Genomic DNA, 20055 nt, shown 5'->3' with positions numbered 1-20055 from the left:
GGATGGGTGGATATGGACTATGACGTAGCAGGAATGTATATATATTTTTGGAAGCCTGAGATAACGCAAGTGCCTGATTACATAGCTGAAAAAAAAATCTACATATAAAAAAAGCATGGAATTAAAGTCCAAAGTTCAGGAAAAACAAACCCCTGTGTGTTTAAGCCTTTGTTTAGAAACCGAGATGCCAGTGATGCAGGTATGAGAGAAAGTAAGGGAGAGAAAGAAAGAGTGAAAGTGTGCGTGCGTGCGTGTGGATGGTGGTATAGTACCTGTTCATGGATGATATCAGACAGCTCCTTGACCATATCCTTGAAGTTGGTTTTCAGACCTTCGTGGTACTCAAATTGGTCCTCCTTGATAAGACGCTCGTTGATGTCCAGTGCCATGCTGCAGGCCTGGACAAACCGCCTACAGCACACACACACACACACACACACACACACAAATACACACACACACACATACAATAATACGTTAAAGTTAAAAAGAATCTGAATCAGAATTTGGTTTATTCGCCATGCATGTTATACAAACACGGAATTTACTGTGGCAGGGAGGTGCAAAACACTAAACATACAAATCTTCAATTAAGTAAATGTATAAAAGTTTAACTATTCCTAAGAACTAAACAATCTAAGAACATAACAAAGGGTTTGTTTTATAATAAAAAAAGAATAACAAAATAAAGGGTTGGTGTGACAGGGTTGGATGGTAAAACGTATGGTTGTATTAAGAGCAAGTCACAAGGACACATTCAATTACAGTATTCCCTTTAAATCTGCAGCTGGCATGTTTAGCCAAGAACAACCACAGCCTTTCTTGGGCCATGCCCATCTTGCACCCACCGAAATATTTCCTTGAGCTCTTTCGCTTTCTTGGTGTTGGACAGGTTGGATTTGGAATCATCCAGAAAGGCTCTGGCATAAGCCATGGGCCCAGCGTTCACCTGGGGGCCAAACCAAGGTTATGAGAACAACAATAAACAAACAAAACTAAAAGGAAGATCTGCACACACTTTGTTCTTTTGTCTTTCCATTTATAAAAGTGAATAAAAATCATGGTAAAAATAGTTTCCATGGGATTATTATGTTATGTCAAGTTACACAGTCCAGCTGTTAGCTGTAGGGTTGCCACAGTATATGAGTAAACTTTATTGAGTAACTCTATGATACCGACAAGAATTGAAAGTGTGTGTATTTACACAACATCCTATCTACTTGAGACACTGCCTGGAAGTTTGATAAGGGACAGCAGTGGTTAGCTTGGTTCTCCTATAGTGCGGCCTTTTGAAACGAGAAGTTGACAAGCTGCAGGCTAGATCAGGCATATTGTTACTTGGTATGACTTGTAACTGTATGTACCTGTAACTGTATATAACTGTATGACCTGTAACTGTATAAAACTGTATGACCTGTAACTGTATATTACTGTATGACCTGTAACTGTATAAAACTGTATGACCTGTAACTGTGTGACCTGTACTGTATATACATAAAGACATGTATGAGCGAGTTTGGTGTGGAAGAACTTGACTGGCCTGCACAGAGTCCTGACCTTAACCCAATAGAACACCTTTGGGATGAATTAGAGCGGAGACTGAGAGCCTGGCCCTCTCATCCAACATCAGTGTCTGACCTCACAAATGCACTTCTGGAAGAGTTGAAGCTGTTATAGCTACAAAGGCTGGGCCGACACCATATTAAATCTTATGGTTTAAGAATGGGATGTCACTCACGTTCATATGCGTGTGAAGGCAGACGAGCGAATACTTTTGGCAATATAGTGTACCTGTATGGCTTGTAACTGTATACACCTGTATGACTTGTAACTGTATATGACTGTAACTGTTTATAACTATGACCTGTAGCTGTATATACCTGTAACTGTATATAACTATGACCTGTCACTGTATATAACTGCATGACCTGTAACTGTTTATAACTGTAACTGTATATAACTGCATGACCTGTAACTGTATATAACTAATTGTATATAACTATGACCTGTTACTGTATATAACTGCATGAGCTGTAACTGTATATAACTGCATGACCTGTAACTGTATATAACTAATTGTATATACCTATGACCTGTCACTGTATATAACTGTACACTGTGGGCCTACCTGCACAGAGACACAGCCCTGCAGTTTGAGCTGCAGCTGGATCATGTCCACCTCCTGGCTGGAGCACAGCTTGTGGAGCTCGGCCGTGCGAGCCCTCATCTCGTCTATGGCAACGTCCACCGGCTTCAGCTCCACATGTCTCTCCCCCACCACCTCCACACGCTTCTTCACATAGGGGAACGTGTTGGCCGCTAGGGAGAGCAGAGAAGGCAGTGCATGGGTGCATATCTGGCACGGCTCATTTGGGTAGGTGTTTGCCAACTGTTTTGCTTATTGGCAACAAAACAACCAGGCCTTGTTCTCACTGTGGCTTCCCTGACTTAGATGCCCCTTGGTCTATGTTTTGATTAAGGTTTTTTTATGGTTGAATCACATATTTTGGTTAGTTGTGTAGACGGTTCTGTACTTTAGTCCTAAGATTTTCTGTTGACCTTTCCGCGTGCACTTTCCGTATGTCCTTTTGAATAAAAGTGTCCGCTAAATGATTACATTTTCTTCATGATAACTTTGTGAGTTCTAGATATGTTAACATACTTAACCTACTCCATTGTTGCAAATCACTCGTTTTAGGGTTACTGTTACTGTTATCGCGTTTTAAAAACAGAATTGTTATCAGATGACCGTCTTGGCAAATTCAATACAAGCGAGAGATCGAGACTTGGCTCGAGGATGTCATTTGTGTTGTAGATAGTGTAATCAGGCTACAGTTAGCAGAATTTGTTTTATGTGACTAGGTAAGTGGTTTGGTTCTTAGATGGAGTGCAGTGAGGAAGAACAGCCCAGCTCAGTCTGTTGTCACCCTGCTGTCACCAGGGGTAACTACCAACTGCTATCTAAGGGGGAAGTCCTTATCAGAAAGACAAACAAGCAATTTTTCAATAGGTAAACATAAAAAATTAAAAAAAAACATGAACCTATATATTTTGGTCTCTGGTAATACAGTAGTGAAGTATTTCTAAGGAGTGGAGTAAAAAAAAAACTTTTGTGAAAAGCAGTTAAGCAAAAAACAACGTGAGAAGAAATGGTTACTTTTGAGCACAGTCCTCCTCTTGCACTGCTCCTCCACTCCTCCGTGTTTCTTTCCGCTCAGCGTGTACGGCGTCTCAAACACAAATTGGATGATGTTGTGGCACTTCTCAAAGTCTGTCTTCTTCTCTGGAGCCTCTTTCTCCTCGAAGTAGGGCTTGACAAAGGTGACCTGGACGTAGGCAAACTTGGGATCTAGGTCTTTGGGGTTGACCTAGTGGGAAGTGAAAAATCGGAACTGATAGGTACTTTGTAGCTCATAAATGTTCATATTGAACTGAACTGGATTTGATATCCACTAAGAGTCCAAGAAACATACATGTGTTTGACCGTTCTCACAGCATTTTCTGGAATCCGAGTTACCTTGTTGGAGTCCTGTATGATTTTAAGGTTTTCGGCTCCAAACTTATCTCCGTAGAGCGCAAGGAGACGTTGGGAGATTTCGGACAGCCCTGTGAGCTTTGGCTCCTTGTACACGTACTCTATTCCATCCTCCTCTTCAAAGAAGCCCTGTAGACAAAACAGGGCTAACTGGTACTGAGGGCCGGACAACGGGAGCGGTACAACTGTGAATATCAACAGCAGATGCAGTGGGTGCAGCTGCAACAATGTTCCTAGATGCCAAATGAAAATGGCTGTTTCCATTGGTCAAATCCTTGGTTCATTGAAATGGCCAGTTAAAGAGATTTTATTCATGTGAGTGAAATTGTGACTGTTCATGCGAGTGAATTGTCCTCCTAACCTCCTCTTCAGCTGATACGTAGATCTCCATTTTTGCATTGTACTGGATGCAAATACTTTTGATTAGGCTTTTAAATGTGTTTTTTAAAATACATAGGTCTCAAATTGACATAAATGTATGGCCTTTGATATACCTTTTTGATATTAAGAATAATAATAGTCAAGAAAGAAGTGAGAATCATCTCAATCTTGATATTTGTGGTGGTGTGGTCTGCACTTCCTTCTTGTAATTTCCGGTTCTGTTTGACTACTCTAAAATGCCTCCTTGACATGCCATCTGATTGAATGTCACTGTGTACTACATGTGATGGCAAATATTAACTTACACAGCTGTGACTAATATTGTCATATCAGATCCTTTTTTTTTTCTCCAGGGAAGAAAGCAGGATCTGTTTTAGAGAATGCAAAAGGACCTGTGTCTCTATTTAATCTAGTCAACCCTCGCTAACCCCAGGTGGGTAACATTCTAATGAAAGGAGTATGCGTGACCTATCAATTAATTAATTATTATTTTGACTATAGCATATGATACTTTTCCACAGATCAAGGCGCGTCAGACTCTGCCCTCCACACAACCCGAGAGTGCAAAGTCTCGTGTGATATTTACCTGAGCTGCCATTCTTTTAAGTTATTCTAGGTCTTCCAATTCCGGAAGTGTGTGTGAGCGGGGTGTGTGTTGCATCCTCGATCTCCCCACCTGTCCGTAGAAGGCTACTCGGAAGTAGGTCCCCAGGAGTCTTCTACCTGAGTGCATCACCTCCAGGATCTTGTTGTAGGCCCGGTGCAGCGTGTCGTACAGTCCACTCAGCTTCTGCATCGAAACGGAACATGGCGTTGCCCTGTTAGTGCTGAGGATTGTTGGCATGAAAACACAACACACGCTGCTGGGAAGCGTGTATGACGTGTTTGTGAGCAAGCTTCCATGAAGCTATATTCAAATGGTCAGAATTAATAACATCCTATGATTGTGACAGCGCTGTTGGATGCAGTTGAGAGGACCCTGTGCACTAAAGGAAATATGTTTGACCTCTCCTCTGATTGAGCCGATTTGCTGGCAGATCCAACACAGAGGCTTGCAACACGTAGCCAAAAGAGCTAAATATAAAAACAGACTAGTGCAGAGTGAAATATGGTAGAGTAAACTTCTCACAGCAGTATTTACACCAGAGAACGTATTCCATAAACCACGGGCTGGTTTTTTTTGAAGCATTATAAACACTTAAAAGGAAAATCTGTGTGTATCTGTGTATACCTCCGGCTGTATCTGTGCGTGCGTGTGAGTTTGTGTGTGTAGTTGTGTTTGTGATGGACACAGAAGCTCTACAGGCCTAGACCAGTCATACATAAGCACGTGTCATGTAGACTCCCTTGTTTCAACCAGATATCCACCCACTTTCCTGTCACCGTGCTGTCGTTTGAGGTTTTTCAGGCTACGCACCTCAAACTCGTGGCGTTTCTCATACACGGGGATGAGGAGCTTGGCAATGTGTGTGATGAGTTCATATCGCTCAGCCTTCCACAATCCCTCCACACACAGCTCCAGGCGTTCCACTAACACCTCCTGAATGCCAACAAACACACATGGGATCAATGTACCATCAATCAGCGTGTGACAACACCAAAACAATGTAAATGTAAACAAGTTATCCTGGAGGTTCTCCTTTCCTAAACGACCTGAGGTCAACTCTATGATGACGTCATGGACCTGCAGCACTGACTTTGAACGAGAACGAATGAATCAAGTTTTGACACCAAATGGTTTTTTAATAATAAACTAGTTTAAAAAGATCATTTCTGACGGTTTCTGAACTTGTAAAAAAAAACCTCTGGGCCACACACCAGGAGGCATTTCAAGGAATCCTCAGACGTTGCATTCAACTTAACACTGTTTACTAGCAGTAAATGCACACTGGTGGGCCCTTGCCAAGCCAGGAGACCTGGGAATCCTTTCTTCTGTCCCTGGTGTTAGGGACGCCCCTGCACTCACTTCAGAGTAGTAGACATCCTGCATCCCTGTGTCTTCCTTCATGGCCGCCTCTTCCTCTATGTTCAGGGTGATCCTTTTGAAGGCTGCCAAGCCGCTGGGGAAAAGCTCTGGAGAAAACACACACGCACACTTGTAGAGTCCCACAAAGGATCCATGGTGCCAAACAGACTTTGTTGACTTGAAATTATTTTTTTTTCTTCTCAAGAACCACACAGTTATACAGACTCCACGACGAGGATGGGAGTTGATGTGTGACGATGTCTGCTTTTCTTTTTACACTGTGTTTAAGAAAGATGTATGGTTTACTGTAATAGAACTTCCCTTTCTGTGAGGCTTGGTCAGTCAGTTAGTCTGTCGGGAATTTGCATAGTTGAAATGGAATAGAAAAGTTGCCATGGAGAGCTCTACAATTTTTTTTTACTCTACTGGATGGAGTGTTTGATTGATTGTGCATGTTTTGAGTATACGTACAGTATATGCAACTGAAGGGCCAGTAAAAACAACGGCATACACCTTTGGACTGCCTGTTACCGTGCAAACGGTTTATGCAAATTTCTACAAATAATACTGTAAGATGCGTAACCAAATGCCACAGTTGAAAAGGATATGATCTTTTCTTGGCTTGAACGTAGAGAGAATTGCGAAATATTGTGGTGGATTGTCAATGTGGATGATTTGCATGCTTTTAAGACTTCTTGGAAATAGCACAATCACTTCTGACTGAAGTTGAAAAATAAGCAGAGTAATACAGAAGTGTAAAAAATACCAAATGTGTCAAAGAAACACAATTCAATTAAATTATTATATATAAGTATATATATTATATATATATATATACATATATATATACAGAGCATACGTCAGCCTAATTTGATTAGTCATCTGGGGAAAGGAACTTTCTAACTCCTTGAAAAGTAGTTCTGCTAACAAAAAGTTACGGGATCTTATGGTAGAAACATATCTTAACCCTGCCAGCCCTCCAACCCCTCCAATCCCCTTCTCTAACTCCTTGGTGGATCCACAGTGTCTAGACTAACCGTGAGTGGAAGTGAGAGTGTAGGATTAACACGGGAAGTCTTACTCTTTCTGTTAAGGTACTCTGCCACCAAGGCAGCCACATGGACGTAGCACATAGCAGCCTGTTGAGACAAGACAGAGAAACCAGAGCTGAGTGAGTATAATTCTTGAATTACAATGAAATCTTGATTTTTTCTTTCAATGTAGCTGTTTCAGAGCACTACCACACCACTGCATGTTATGTAGGTATATAAATGCAGCCGTTTTAAAACTGTTACTTCATTGAGCCTTGCATCATTTCATGAGGGTAAGTTCTCCTTTTTCTTAACACAAAGAAACAGGAACACCTGGCCATACTTGATAACATGTAAACAAACACGCAAGCACACACACACACAAATCTCCCTCTTGTCTTCGCTATCCCCTGAGTTTATACTTTAGTTACAGTACATAAATGTAATGATTAAACTTGTTCATGGATAGACCAACCAAACATTAGACCGTTTCTACATGATAATACTTTCAATGGAAAGGAATTTGGTTGGTAAAAATCAACACATGAACACGTATGGATTTTCCCAACTATTACCCAAACCATCGAGGTGTTCCTGAAACTGGCGGAGAAAGAACATAAAGCAGGACGTACCTCGGAGAGGTCTCCATTTTTGATGTGTGCCCGGGCCATGCTGTCCAGCCAGGTGCGTCTGAGTTCGGGCGTGCTGGCGTAGGACCGGGCCAGGCTGTACTGGAGGTCCAGCAGCATCTCTGGGTCCTTCTCGTGCTCCCGCATCTGGGCCGTGGCCATCAGCACTGTCCTGATGCGCTTGGTCAGGCCCTTCACTTCCGATGGGAATGCTGTCGACTGTTGTGGGAACACGCGCAGACACATACACACACAAACACACAGAAGCAAGCACACACAGAGAAGAAAACTTTAGGCAAATAAATCCTCCAGCCAAAGTATTACCAGTTGGTCAAGACAAGCATTGTCTTGAGCAAGTTCTTGCTCCCTACTAAAATAACATCTTACAACCCACTCTGGGAACTCCCGCAGTAGATAAACAAACAGCAGAATGATGTATAGTCCCAGTGTGACACCACATAGGGTGTATCGAAAAACACAATTCTTTAATTTTGATATGGCTGGGTGCTAAAAGTGTTCCAAAATATGTAGAAACAACACATGCAAAATATCTTTCCAGGACATGATCATTCAGGGGTGCCACCGCATATCTGTTTTTGTTGGATAACGTGGTTAACAGTGCTCAACGGTAGCCATGGATATCTGAGATAAACAATACTACAGCTCAAGAAAACTGAGGTCATCTTTCTGGTTGAGGTGAGTGACAGGTAAGTGAGGTGAGTTTCCTCGCAAGTTGGAGGCCAGTTGGAGGAGCGTCTGGTGGTTGGAGATGCAGAGCGGCTGAAACTGCTTGGTGTCCCGGCGTATAAGAAGCAGACCAATGAGGCATGTGGAGTGTTCATTGCCCGGTTGACATGCAAGTTGCTGCAGGACTGGTGTTGCGCTGACCAGGTTGTCAACATGGCATTTGACACCACTGCGTCAAACGCAGGCCATCTCACAGCAGCCTGCATTGCCATACAGCTCTCACTAGGCCGACCACTGCTCTGGTCTGGGTGCTGGCACCACATTAGTGAGGTCCTCCTGAACCAGGTTTTCACAGACCTGAAGGTGGAGTCATCACGCTCGCCAGAGGTTACCTTGTGCACACGTCTGAGAGAGAAATGGAACCTGTTCCCACAAGAATCCAGTAGCCAATGGTCCTGCTACATTTCTGGCAACACCGAGCAACCACTCCTGGGCAATTTACGTGCTGAACTTGTCAGGTGCGCAAAATAAGTCACTGACCACAAACGAGGTGACTACCATGAGTTTGTGCGGCTGTGTCTTGTGTTTCTGGATGCAGATGGTGAAGACTGCAGTGACCTTTCAACGACCGGGAGCGCTCCACAAGGCACGATGGATGGCCAAGGTGCTCTATACTCTTAAGCTGGCTTGGATGGAGCGGCACATCGCATTGCTTCCCCAAGGCACAATCACCACACGGCAGCAGGGGCCGAAGATTCGGGCATTTGCCATTTTCATTACACACATCTATGCAAAGTGGGAGTTGACCTGCGAGAAAGCTGTAGATGCTGGGATGCACCAGCCGCACATTGATACAGAATTTATGTCTCTCGATGTGAAGGAATGGGCGGCCAATGCTTTGTTCCAAAAGGAGTCAGGTGGCTGAGCGGTTAGGGACTCGGGCTAGTAATCTGAATGTTGCCAGTTCGATTCCCGGCTGCGCCGAAATGATGTTGTGTCCTTGGGCAAGACACTTCACCCTCCTTGCCTCGGGGGGAATGTCCCTGTACTTACTGTAAGTCGCTCTGGATAAGAGTGTCTGCTAAATTACTAAATCTAAAAAAAGTGTGATCGATGTCCATGCAATGGACGTGGTCAATGATTAGGCAGAGCGTGACGTCAAGCTCACATCTGACTTTGTCGCAGTGGCAAGGAAGGAGTAGCACCTGCAGAATGTGCAGGCAGTTGAACATGACCGCAACCAACAGCCAAACCTTCGCCGCTGCAAACACAAGCTGATCCCTGAAAAGGACGATTACTCTTGGGTGGTGGGTGGGGAGACATATCTGGGTGCAGATGCACTGGCTAGGTTCAGGGTTCCATTTCCTCTTTCTTTCTCCCTGGTGATGTTGCTCAGTGGAGCAGACTCTGGCACAGACTGAGCAATTAAGTTTGAAGTTTAGTTAGTGTCAGCTCTTACCATTAGGCCCTTTTATTTGCCAGTGAGTTAGCCACTAGAGAGGGTTTGTTCTGTTAGGTGTGTCAGTATTGCCCCTTATGTTTAACAATAAAGTCAATTAAACTTTATAGGTGTGTCCAACATCCATCACTGCTGCACAAAATTGAGGGTAAGGCCACGTGAACATGTCACATTGACCTCCATTCATTTTGTCTATATGACAAATGAATGGAGAATCTTGAAAGTTGAATTCTGAGAAATGCCCAAGTTTCCCAAAGGGCAAACAAACAACTTTTACTTTGTTAACCCTATAGAACATGTTACTGTATAAAAGTTCACTGTATTCAACATTTCCAGGTCAAACCTTTGGCAATTACACAAAAAATGTCAAATTTGTTGAAAATTCGCCAAAGTTCATGTGTTAGGTGGCACCCTTAAATCTCAATGGAATTCCTCAAAACGTTGCAAAAGTCATTTTTATGTTCATTGGAACAAAATACAATGCCAGCCAAATTGATATTTTGAAATTAAAATTTCCCATTCAAATTTGATGCAGTGACTCATGTCAGGATCAATAACCTTCTGTTGACCTCTGGGTCAAGTCATTCAGCTTATCTCTTTGACTCCCACAATCTTCATCACTATCTCTGTACCTTCTACTGCACTAATGTACTTTCTACTGCACTACTGTACCTTCTACTGCACTAATGTACCTTCTACTGCACATCTGTACCTTTTACTGCACTTCTGTACCTTGCACTGCACTAATGTACCTTCTACTGCACTTCTGTACCTTTTACTGCACTTCTGTACCTTGCACTGCACTAATGTACCTTCTACTGCACTACTGTACCGTCTACTGCACTTCTGTACCTTCTACTGCACTACTGTACCTTGTACTGCACTACTGTACCTTGTACTGCACTAATGTACCTTTTACTGCACTTCTGTACCTTGTACTGCACTAATGTACTTTCTACTGCACTACTGTACCTTCTACTGCACTAATGTACCTTCTACTGCACATCTGTACCTTTTACTGCACTTCTGTACCTTGCACTGCACTAATGTACCTTCTACTGCACTTCTGTACCTTTTACTGCACTTCTGTACCTTGCACTGCACTAATGTACCTTCTACTGCACTACTGTACCGTCTACTGCACTTCTGTACCTTCTACTGCACTACTGTACCTTGTACTGCACTACTGTACCTTGTACTGCACTAATTTACCTTTTACTGCACTTCTGTACCTTGTACTGCACTAATGTAGGATCTCCTACTTTGAACCACACTCACGTGTGTGAGTGCTGTTTCTTGGCATTAACCTCAGTATTACTGTTAGAACTAACCCGCATGTATGCAAGTACATCTCCATGTTAACTACATACATTCCTACCTGTATAATAATACATCCCTTTGCGTAAAAGCATCAGCGTAATGAATACATGCAAATGGAAAAGTGGCAGCTTACAATGTCAGAGTAGAAACGTTGAGGACAGCATGCTCTCTCTTACCTTCATGGCCTTGTCGCTGTTGGCAAAGTTGTTGATGATGGAGAGCGACTCCTGAAAGCGAGAGCTGCCAGTCAAGGCCACGTCTGAGATGAGCTGGCTCACGGCGATGATGATCTATGCAGGAAATAGAAAAGCGCAAGGGGGTCCTGGCGTTAACACCGAGCCAAGCCTGCGTCTGTTCCATCGCATACATCATGGGCCCGAACTCACGGATTTGTGTCAATAAAGCAACGAGAGAATGAATGGAAAAGCTGGATTGGCTTCTGGGAAGCCGGTGGGTTATCTGTGTTTAAAAGTTGTTCCAGACCCTCTGGTGAAATGATCAAAGCGAGTGTGGTGTGGACTGTCAAGTCTGCCTGGGCCTCAGACTAGAACAGAAGAGCACTTGGGGCCTGGAATTAAAGGCTCAACCATTCAGTGCTGCCTGTGTAAATAGATGATCTATATGGCTCACCATATCTGACTATTTGCACAACTGGAAATGTTCAGATGAAGACACAAGCACACACACTCTCTCTCTGTCCGGACCTGCAGGTGTGTGCGTAGGAAGGTCTTCCTCTTGGTGTAGTCGTAGTTGTTCCTCATGAGCAAATACAGCAGGGCCGAGGCCTCCGCCCTGAGGGACGCCATCTTGGACACGCAGCACTTCAGCACCTCGTAGCACAGCGCCGCGCACAGCGTCACACGGCCCTTAAACAACACCGGCGGGAACTAGGGGAGAAAAAAAAGCGCATTGAAAACCGGTATCAAATCTTTACTATCCAAATAACCGAACCGTGTCTGCTCCTGTCCCTGATTATGTTTCTTACTTTGTTTATAAATGCCCTGAGGGAGGCAAACACGTGACGGAGGGCGGCCTCTGATTGGCCGACCTTGAGGAAGGTTAGGTAGATATCAAAGAGTTTCTTCATCAGGGGGTTCTGACCGTCGCTGTCCAGCAGTTGGGTCTGAGTGTGAATGCACAGTGGGTGAAAGAAATAACAGATAAGCAGATCACACATGAGCCACCAACCTCAGCTCGTAAATATCCGACAAACACGTTTTTGGATTGACGATGATTGATGTCTGATAATCCGTTTTTTAAACATGCCTCAGTATAGAAAGGCTGAATGTTAATTCAGAGGTTAGGGAGGAAGTTGCTGGAAGTGTCTGTGTGTGTGTGTGGACTGACCTTGAAGTTCTGAGTGAAGAGGGAGAGGAAGTCCAACACACTGAGACAAGCCTCGGTGGAGATGTTGCCCTCGAGCACAGCTTGGTGGTGGACCTCCGCCTCGGACGGCCCCATCCCTGGACACACACACACATCCAAACACACATCACAGCCAATCACACACACATTACATTCAATCACACACACACACACACACGCACATCCAAACACACACACACACCCATCCAAACACACACACACACAGGCACAACACATCCGCATGCGTACATCCAGATAAATGCTCGGTGTACATACAAAAAGCTATCAAGAATCTTATTTAAAGTTCTCCTCCATGTTCCTGGAGGTGATGGTGGTGAGTACCGATGTTGAGCGTGAGAGAGGTGTCCATGGTGCTGAACTGCTGCATCTTGGTCTGCATGAAGCTGTTCCGGCAGCGCATCACAGGCATGGTCTGAGACTTCCTGTCTGGAGAGAACACCCAGGCATCTTGGCTCCTGGAAACCCAACAACAATAAAGCACTCAGAGGCTGATGCTCATAAAAGCAGGCATGCGCAAAACACACAAACCGAGTAAAGTGGCATTCAATGGAAAAGGATTGCAAACAAACCGGAGCCCCAAGTACACATTCCAATGAAACGGATGCCGATGAGAGCGATAACAGCAGGACAGGATGAAAAACATAGCAACGAGAATCCTGACAGGTGCTTATAGTTTCATGGAGTGGCAAAAGTGTACTTTGGTGGGTGTGCTCACCCACACCCAGGTGTGTTTACTTTGCAACATCCAGTGCCATCCGTACCTGCCAATGTTCCTCTTCCCAACGTAGCGGAACTGCACCACGCATGTCCTGCAAGAACCCAGACTTGGGGTGAGACGTGTGTGTGTGTGTGTGTGTGGTCAGCAGAGGTAACAGATGAAAGTCCCCTTGGGGAAAGCCCTTAGATAACTACTCACTCCAACAGACTGAGGAAGTTCATGACATCTTGTGGGTTGGCTTTGTTCCAGTATGCCAGCAGAGTCTCTACAGGAAGAAGGCCAGCAGAAATTAGACAGGTGTGTGTGTTTATAAAGCAGTGGTTGTCCCAGCTAGTCCTTCAGGGCTTCACTGAGGTAAGACATGCGTGTGTGTGTGTCTGTTGTGGACCTTCAGTCACGGTCCGGATGATGTGTAGGAAGCAGAACAGCAGTCCTTTGATCTCGTACTGGCCTAGTCGACCAATGGGAGGTAGAGTGCTGCTCATGGTGGAGCCACGTCTGTGCAGCTGAAAGCACACACACACACACATACATACCCACCACTTGTATTAGTCTGCAGAGGGAGATAGTGAATTAAACTGTTCCATCAAATATACATAAGTGGCCAAGCTCCCCATGAATCCTCTTTTCTTCCAGTGTTATGTTTGGCACCTTTAACTGTGCGTACTGGGTGGCTAACCTGGTATAGGCTTTACCGCAGCTGCCAGGGTTCAATTTTAACCCAAGCCGTTTAATGCATGTCATCGCCTCTCTCTCTCCCATGCCTTTCCACTCTCTCTACATACTAGCACAATCAAAATAAAGCATAAATGTAAAAAAATATCAAAGAAAAATACTGCTGCATCTGGTGTTTGGCTGTGCTTTGAGGGGTCATTAAGTGTTAGGTTGGTCTGAGTCAATAGCGTTATATGCTTAAATAACACTTCATTCTCAACAGATTAAGTTCAGAGGGACTAAGATTCAAGACAAACAAGTCCTAAAATTCTCCACTTTCTTATTCTATTCCAACCTGGCTCCCAAATGTCAAATTATGAAAGACAATTATGCTGACAGACTAAAACAGCCTTCAAATACTTCTGCTGCACCTACTACATGTTATTACTATCAGCATGTAGCTTTGGACAAAAGCGCCCACAAAATGAGTCTAAGGCAAACGTGCGTGTCAGACTGTTTGCAAAAGGCTGTCTTCCTCTTACCTCATGACTGTCTGGGGTGCTAGGGTCCATAAACAAGGATCCTCTGGAATCTTCTCTCCTCACGTGGCCGTTCTGACCTGCAACAACAACATCCCAGCTCAGTGTGCATCTCTTTGGACCAAACATGGTGATGAGTCATTTCTCTAGTTGGGAAAATGAAGCATTCTTCTGAGAATGCTCTGTAGATAACTACAAAGAACTACAAACGACTTCTGAAGATGATAATGTATCTGTGGACATGGCTCATTTGTGCCTTGAAACGTTCTGTTTATGGTGACTTTTGAATGGAACACGCCTGAAATGTCTGAGGCATTAGGTATTTGATTTTAGATGGCTCTGTGTTTTAACGGCCATGGCCTTTGAGTTTCTGATCCAGGACACAGAGCAGGAGGAAACATCCGGAGGAAACTGACCGGAGTCCTTCTCGATGGCCGTGCTGGTCCTGCGGCTGTCCATGGAGCCCGTCGACATCGAGTCGTCTCTGGATCCCTACGTGGCGTCAGGGAACAGGGAGAGAACAACACAAGCTTCCTCCAGTTATTCACCACACCCTGTGATGTAACATCGATCAAAATACAGCTTGTATACAAAATACAAAACAGTTTAATAGACATACTCGTTGACATGTTTAAAAAACGTTTTATTATATTACTCAAAGTCTATGCTAATCTGTCGATACGATAGGGAGTTCCAGCTGGGCTAGCTAGCTAGCTAGTTAACACAGAACAAAGTTACGTACTGTGACTAGACGGAATTTGAAAGTACAAGCACCAACAACTTCGGCAACCTTGCGCCATGCATAGTTTTTTTTTTTATTAACATCTCTGTACGAATACAGCAATGTATCGTATAGGACTGGGTAAGCAGCCACACAAACGATTCGTTTCTCCTCCATCTTGAAACCTAGAAAGCTAGAAATGTTTACCATGGTTGCTACTTTACGAGAAACAAGAAAACACTCCGATTGGCCATCGCTAGCGAAAATCGCTCCTCATTTGCATAAAGTTGAGAAAATCTCAACTCTGTCGCGTCGCGTCGCTACCCACAATGCACCACGCAAGCGATTCGCCTGGCTCCATAGAAAATGAATGGAAAACATGTTGTCGCTTGCATCAGCGACGCGATGTGAGCGACAACATGTTTTCCATTTGTGACCCGATCGAGTTGAGATTTGCTCAACTTTATGCAAATGAAGAGCGATTTTCGCTAGCGATGGCCAATCGGAGTGTTTTCTTGTTTCTCTTAAGGTAGCAACCATGGTAAACATTTCAAGCTTTCAGTTTTTAAGATGGAGGAAAAACTAATCGCCTGTGTGGCTACATATCCAGTCATGTACGATACGTCTCTGTATTTGTACAAATACATTCATAAAAAGAATGAGGCCTGGCGCAGGGTTGCCGACCTTGTCGGTGCTCCTGGTGGGTTTTTGTACTTCCAAATTCAGTCTCTCGTCACATCACGTACAGTAACTTCGTACTTTGGTAACTATCAAGCTAGTTGGCCCGGCTGGAACTCCCTAGTGGAACGTTTTTTTAGGGAGTTCCAGCCGGGCCAACTAGCTAGTTAGTTACCAAAGTACAAAGTTACTGTACGTGATGTGACGAGAGACTGAAGCACATTACAATAAAGGGCCTAGCAATATAGAGACATGACATGTCTATGGATAGACTATTCAAATATTCCATAGGGTAAGTATGTCATATAACTACACTGTATGTGTGAACCGAGACCTCCAGAGGAGGAGAGGACTCACGTTGAAGGCCAGGCCTGAGCTGGAGGTGGGCTGCTGGGCAGACAGCTGCTTCAGGTTCTGGTAGAGCAGCTCCAGCAATGGGAGGTACAGCAGGCAAATCCGGGCCTGCTGGTTCTGAGACAGGCAATGATGTGGATTATGGTGTGAATGGTATACGACGTTAGAGGACAAGAAGATTAAAGGTGAAGAAAATAGGAAATATCGGCATTGATGGGATTAAAGTCTTGCCGATTTTGGGATAAACACAAAATTCCAAATTTGTCACGCATGAACATTGGCTTGTTGAGTTTACAACATGTTTTATGCACCCTATGTACATGCATTAACTTTCTAGGAAGCTAACAGGTGTTTCCTGACATTCTTCATGTGATTATCTTGGACAATATATATATCATCATCAGCAATATGTTAATCGCAAGTTAGCACTTAGTAGAACTTGCAAAAGGAGACTATTTGCATGTGAAAGGTAGACTAGTTTGCATAACAACCTCTCTAATCTTTCTAAAACAGCGAAGGCACGCTGTATTAAAAACACATGGTTGGTATTCGAAAACCAAACAACCTCGATGTGTACGAACACCCTGTTGACCAGAGGCGGATCTAGAGATTTTCATTCGGGGTGGCAATGGGGTGGCAGAAGGAAATTGTTGGGTGGCCTCCTGGAGGCGAATCAAACCCAGAGTAGGGGGGTTCAGTACTCCCTATGGTAAATGATTAGGCTAGAATATTGTAGTTTAAATTAAACAGTAACATTAATATTATTTATTTGAATGTTCTATAATGTACAAATAATATTATTCCATGGGAAGATTGAGGTTCATGTTGTTTGATTGTAACTTGTTTCACTACACATGCTCTTATGGTTCTTCCCTTTGGGACAATTTTTTCACAATGTTTGCTTCATGTTTTGGCTACCCGCAATGTTTTGGGCTATCTCGTTGATATGATCAGTGACCTATGCACTTTTGTAAAGTTCTCTCTTGGAAGTCACTTTGGATAAAGAAAAACTTGGGATGGCAGTATTTTTTATTGGGGTGGCAGCTGCCACGCCTTTCCACCCCTTAGATCCGCCACTGCTGTTGACCAACCACACATCCACGTCCTTTGGTGTTACACATTAATCTCTTGTTCTCTGCCTGCTCTGGTTCTTTGTCCACCACACACTTTCCCTCTCAAAAATTCTCCCTCTCTACCTCTCCTCCTCTCTCGCCCTCCCTCCCTCACCTTGTACAGGGCGTAGCGGTCGTCCATGGCGTGTTTGATGAGCAGGTTCTTCAGCACGGCCACGGCCAGGTGTCTAACCTCAGGCCCGGCCTGCAGGCCCTCGGCCACCTCCCTCAGGAGCAGGCCCACCAGGAAGTGGTTCTTACAGTAGTCCTCTGTCAGGCTGAACTCCAGGCTCTGGTCTGGGATTGGACGATAGCGGGGGATCAACTGTCATGTCAAGGAAGCAGGGCGCCCTATCCGGTGTGCTACTGTAGTGTGGTGCAGTTTACATGCGTGGGGGGGGGGGCAACCGCAGTTGGCATGTCAACAAACTCACATCGCGTGGCAAGTCAAACAAACATCGAACAGACTTGGGTGTCTAGTTTTTATGACTTTGCAATGATTATTAATGCACACGCAGGCAAAAGGCAAACGTGACAAAAAAATTCACAGGTGTGTGATTATGGTTTCAGCCAGAGTATTCACATGGCATTCGATGGGAGATAATATTCTTGACAATGAAATGTTTTTGCAATTCCACTAAATACCACGGGTACGTGGTCATTTCCAACCCACTGGGAGACATTTTTGTTCTTTGCTTAAGCATTCCAACCAAACCTTTACGGGAAGATTATCATCAAAAGATAACCTGTGAGAACAAGTGCGGTTGCACTGAGCGATCATGTAAAAAAAGGCCGATTGGAATCTCGATTAGTCAGCTGCGAGGTGGTACCTCACAGGTTGTTTTCTGAGACACTGTATAGTCCTGAAGTCACAACTAGACTAAAAGGTTCTTAGCATTTCTTGGAGAGAGACACCATGACAGAAAGCTAGAGAAAGAGAAAGCAACGGAATTCAGAGGGACGGTGACAAACCAAGAGAGGAATGCAGCAGCCACACCGTCACAAAATGAGAGACAGTCCCGCTCGTCTTTCAGCAAATCAATCAAGGAGAAAGGTTGTTTGATTTGACGTACATGTTCCAAAACCAAGAACTACAGAAGTAGGACACCGCTGTGCTAAAGCAGAGGTTGGGGTGGGTCAGTGAAAGTGTTAGCATTAGCAATCAAGGAGTGGGAATGACAGTCCTGGGGGAGAGGGGGGCTAGCATGGCAGGTTAGCTGAGGAGTGGGTTATGTCATTGCAGCATCCACACGGCCGGCATGGCGTTGATGTAGGGGCTGATGTAGTGGGCATCACCTACCTACTGCGCCAAAAAGCTCCGTCGCATACGAAATTAAATCTGACCACAAGCAAAAAAAATACAAACAGAAGGAAGGAGGGGAAGGGTGACAATTTAAAAAATAAATGAATATACCATGCAGTATTTCCAGAACACACTGTGGTTTAAAGTACTGGTAGGGGGAAAAATCAATATTATTTATTCTTTAACAAACCCCATCTCTGGACTCCACATGAACTGCTCTGTAATAGACTTGGTGCTTTGAGTTTATGGGTGGACCGAACCATTCAAGCAAGTTAATGGGGGGGTGGGGGGGGGGTGGGGGTTGTGGGTGAGGGAAGGGATGATTGCTGGTGAGTACTGGGGTGTGTGTGGGGGTGAGCATACTGCAGGTTAGATGGGATTTAAGGAACGTGAGCCACCTTACCTTGCACCCTCTGGAGCTTTGTGCGTCCGAACGCCATGGGCAGATTCAGGGGGATGTAGTGTTCGTGGTTACACACACCCATCATGAAGTCAAATTTCATCTCCGTCAGAACCTGTAGCCAAAACAATTACAGGTGTTGTTCCTCTGGTTGAATATTAAAATGCGTTGGCCAGACCGCTTTCATTTGTGAGTCAAACATACTGACGTACAGTGGATTACTGCGTGAGTGTACAACGGGACTGTTTGTGAAAGCTGAATCAGAGAGGAAACGTGACTTTTTCTGCCAAGTTCGTGCGCAGCTCTCTGACCTTTCTCTTCCAGAAGTCAGAGAAAGGAAAACCTTTCCCCCCCCCCCCATTCCATCTGACCTTAATGTTTTTGTTGCAATACATAAAGGCCCCAGACTTCCCACAGTGCTTCGTAGCGCCTTACATGGCTAGTTAACTTATTTTCTTACTTCCGTACTGTACGCTACCTTGGGGTCTTTGAGAGAGAAGCCGCACATGTAGTCGTTGACGAGGCTGAATGCGAAGCCTCGATTCATGAAGGTCAGGCACCTCTGAGGAGAAACAATAAGCCACCTTCAAAAAGCAAAACTAAAACCACACAAAAGAAATTCAGGGAATTCAGTTGGAAGAATCTAACTCGGTACTTCATCACACCTAAAATCAAAAGTAAACAGTCAAATGATCAACAGCAATGTTGGAGATTGGACCGTCATTTACAATAACTCTAACTGATAAAAGTCTGACAAGCGTATTCGGTCTCCTATTACCGTAAGTCGCTCTGGATAAGAGCATCTGTTAAATGACTAAATGTAAATGTAAAATGGAACACCTCACATAAAAGTTGAAAATGAAATAAGTTGTTTTTATGAAAAGCTCTGGGAAATGGTTGACATATAAAGGCAGTCATGATTAATCAGATGACTGCAAAATGTATTAACATAACACAGGCTAAGTTTTTTTGGTTTGTTGGGTTATTGTTTTTGATTTTGTTGATGTTGATTTTCTTTTCCACTCCATACTGTTGAGAACATTGTATTATATTATATTGTTAACCTTAAAAAAAAAATTAAAAAAATAATCTTAATATATATATTCATTTATTGTCCATTATAAATGCCAATACGATAGTTTGGAAAATGCCTAATATCGTCCGATGATATCGGTCCGCCAA

The 20055-nt window shown here is 44.0% G+C and overlaps 1 protein-coding gene across 1 annotated transcript in view; it reads right to left on the bottom strand.

Annotated features, from left to right (window-relative positions):
• dock11 (dedicator of cytokinesis 11) overlaps positions 1–20055 on the bottom strand; it is a 51098-nt gene that overhangs the window by 2906 nt on the left and 28137 nt on the right. Inside the window, 24 exon segments of the mRNA XM_047048854.1 lie at positions 273–411; positions 849–949; positions 2129–2319; positions 3158–3368; positions 3518–3664; positions 4593–4706; positions 5334–5456; positions 5883–5989; positions 6964–7021; positions 7546–7761; positions 11185–11298; positions 11713–11895; positions 11994–12131; positions 12356–12471; positions 12716–12849; positions 13156–13203; positions 13311–13377; positions 13501–13618; positions 14309–14385; positions 14722–14797; positions 16062–16175; positions 17286–17467; positions 18877–18988; positions 19352–19435. Coding sequence (XP_046904810.1) covers positions 273–411; positions 849–949; positions 2129–2319; positions 3158–3368; positions 3518–3664; positions 4593–4706; positions 5334–5456; positions 5883–5989; positions 6964–7021; positions 7546–7761; positions 11185–11298; positions 11713–11895; positions 11994–12131; positions 12356–12471; positions 12716–12849; positions 13156–13203; positions 13311–13377; positions 13501–13618; positions 14309–14385; positions 14722–14797; positions 16062–16175; positions 17286–17467; positions 18877–18988; positions 19352–19435 — 2970 coding nt within the window.

This window comes from Hypomesus transpacificus, chromosome 25 (assembly GCF_021917145.1).
Source record: "Hypomesus transpacificus isolate Combined female chromosome 25, fHypTra1, whole genome shotgun sequence".
NCBI classification, from domain to species: Eukaryota; Metazoa; Chordata; class Actinopteri; order Osmeriformes; family Osmeridae; genus Hypomesus; species Hypomesus transpacificus.
The sequence above is the reverse complement of the archived record's forward strand: the minus strand, read 5'-3'. Positions and strand labels throughout refer to the sequence as shown.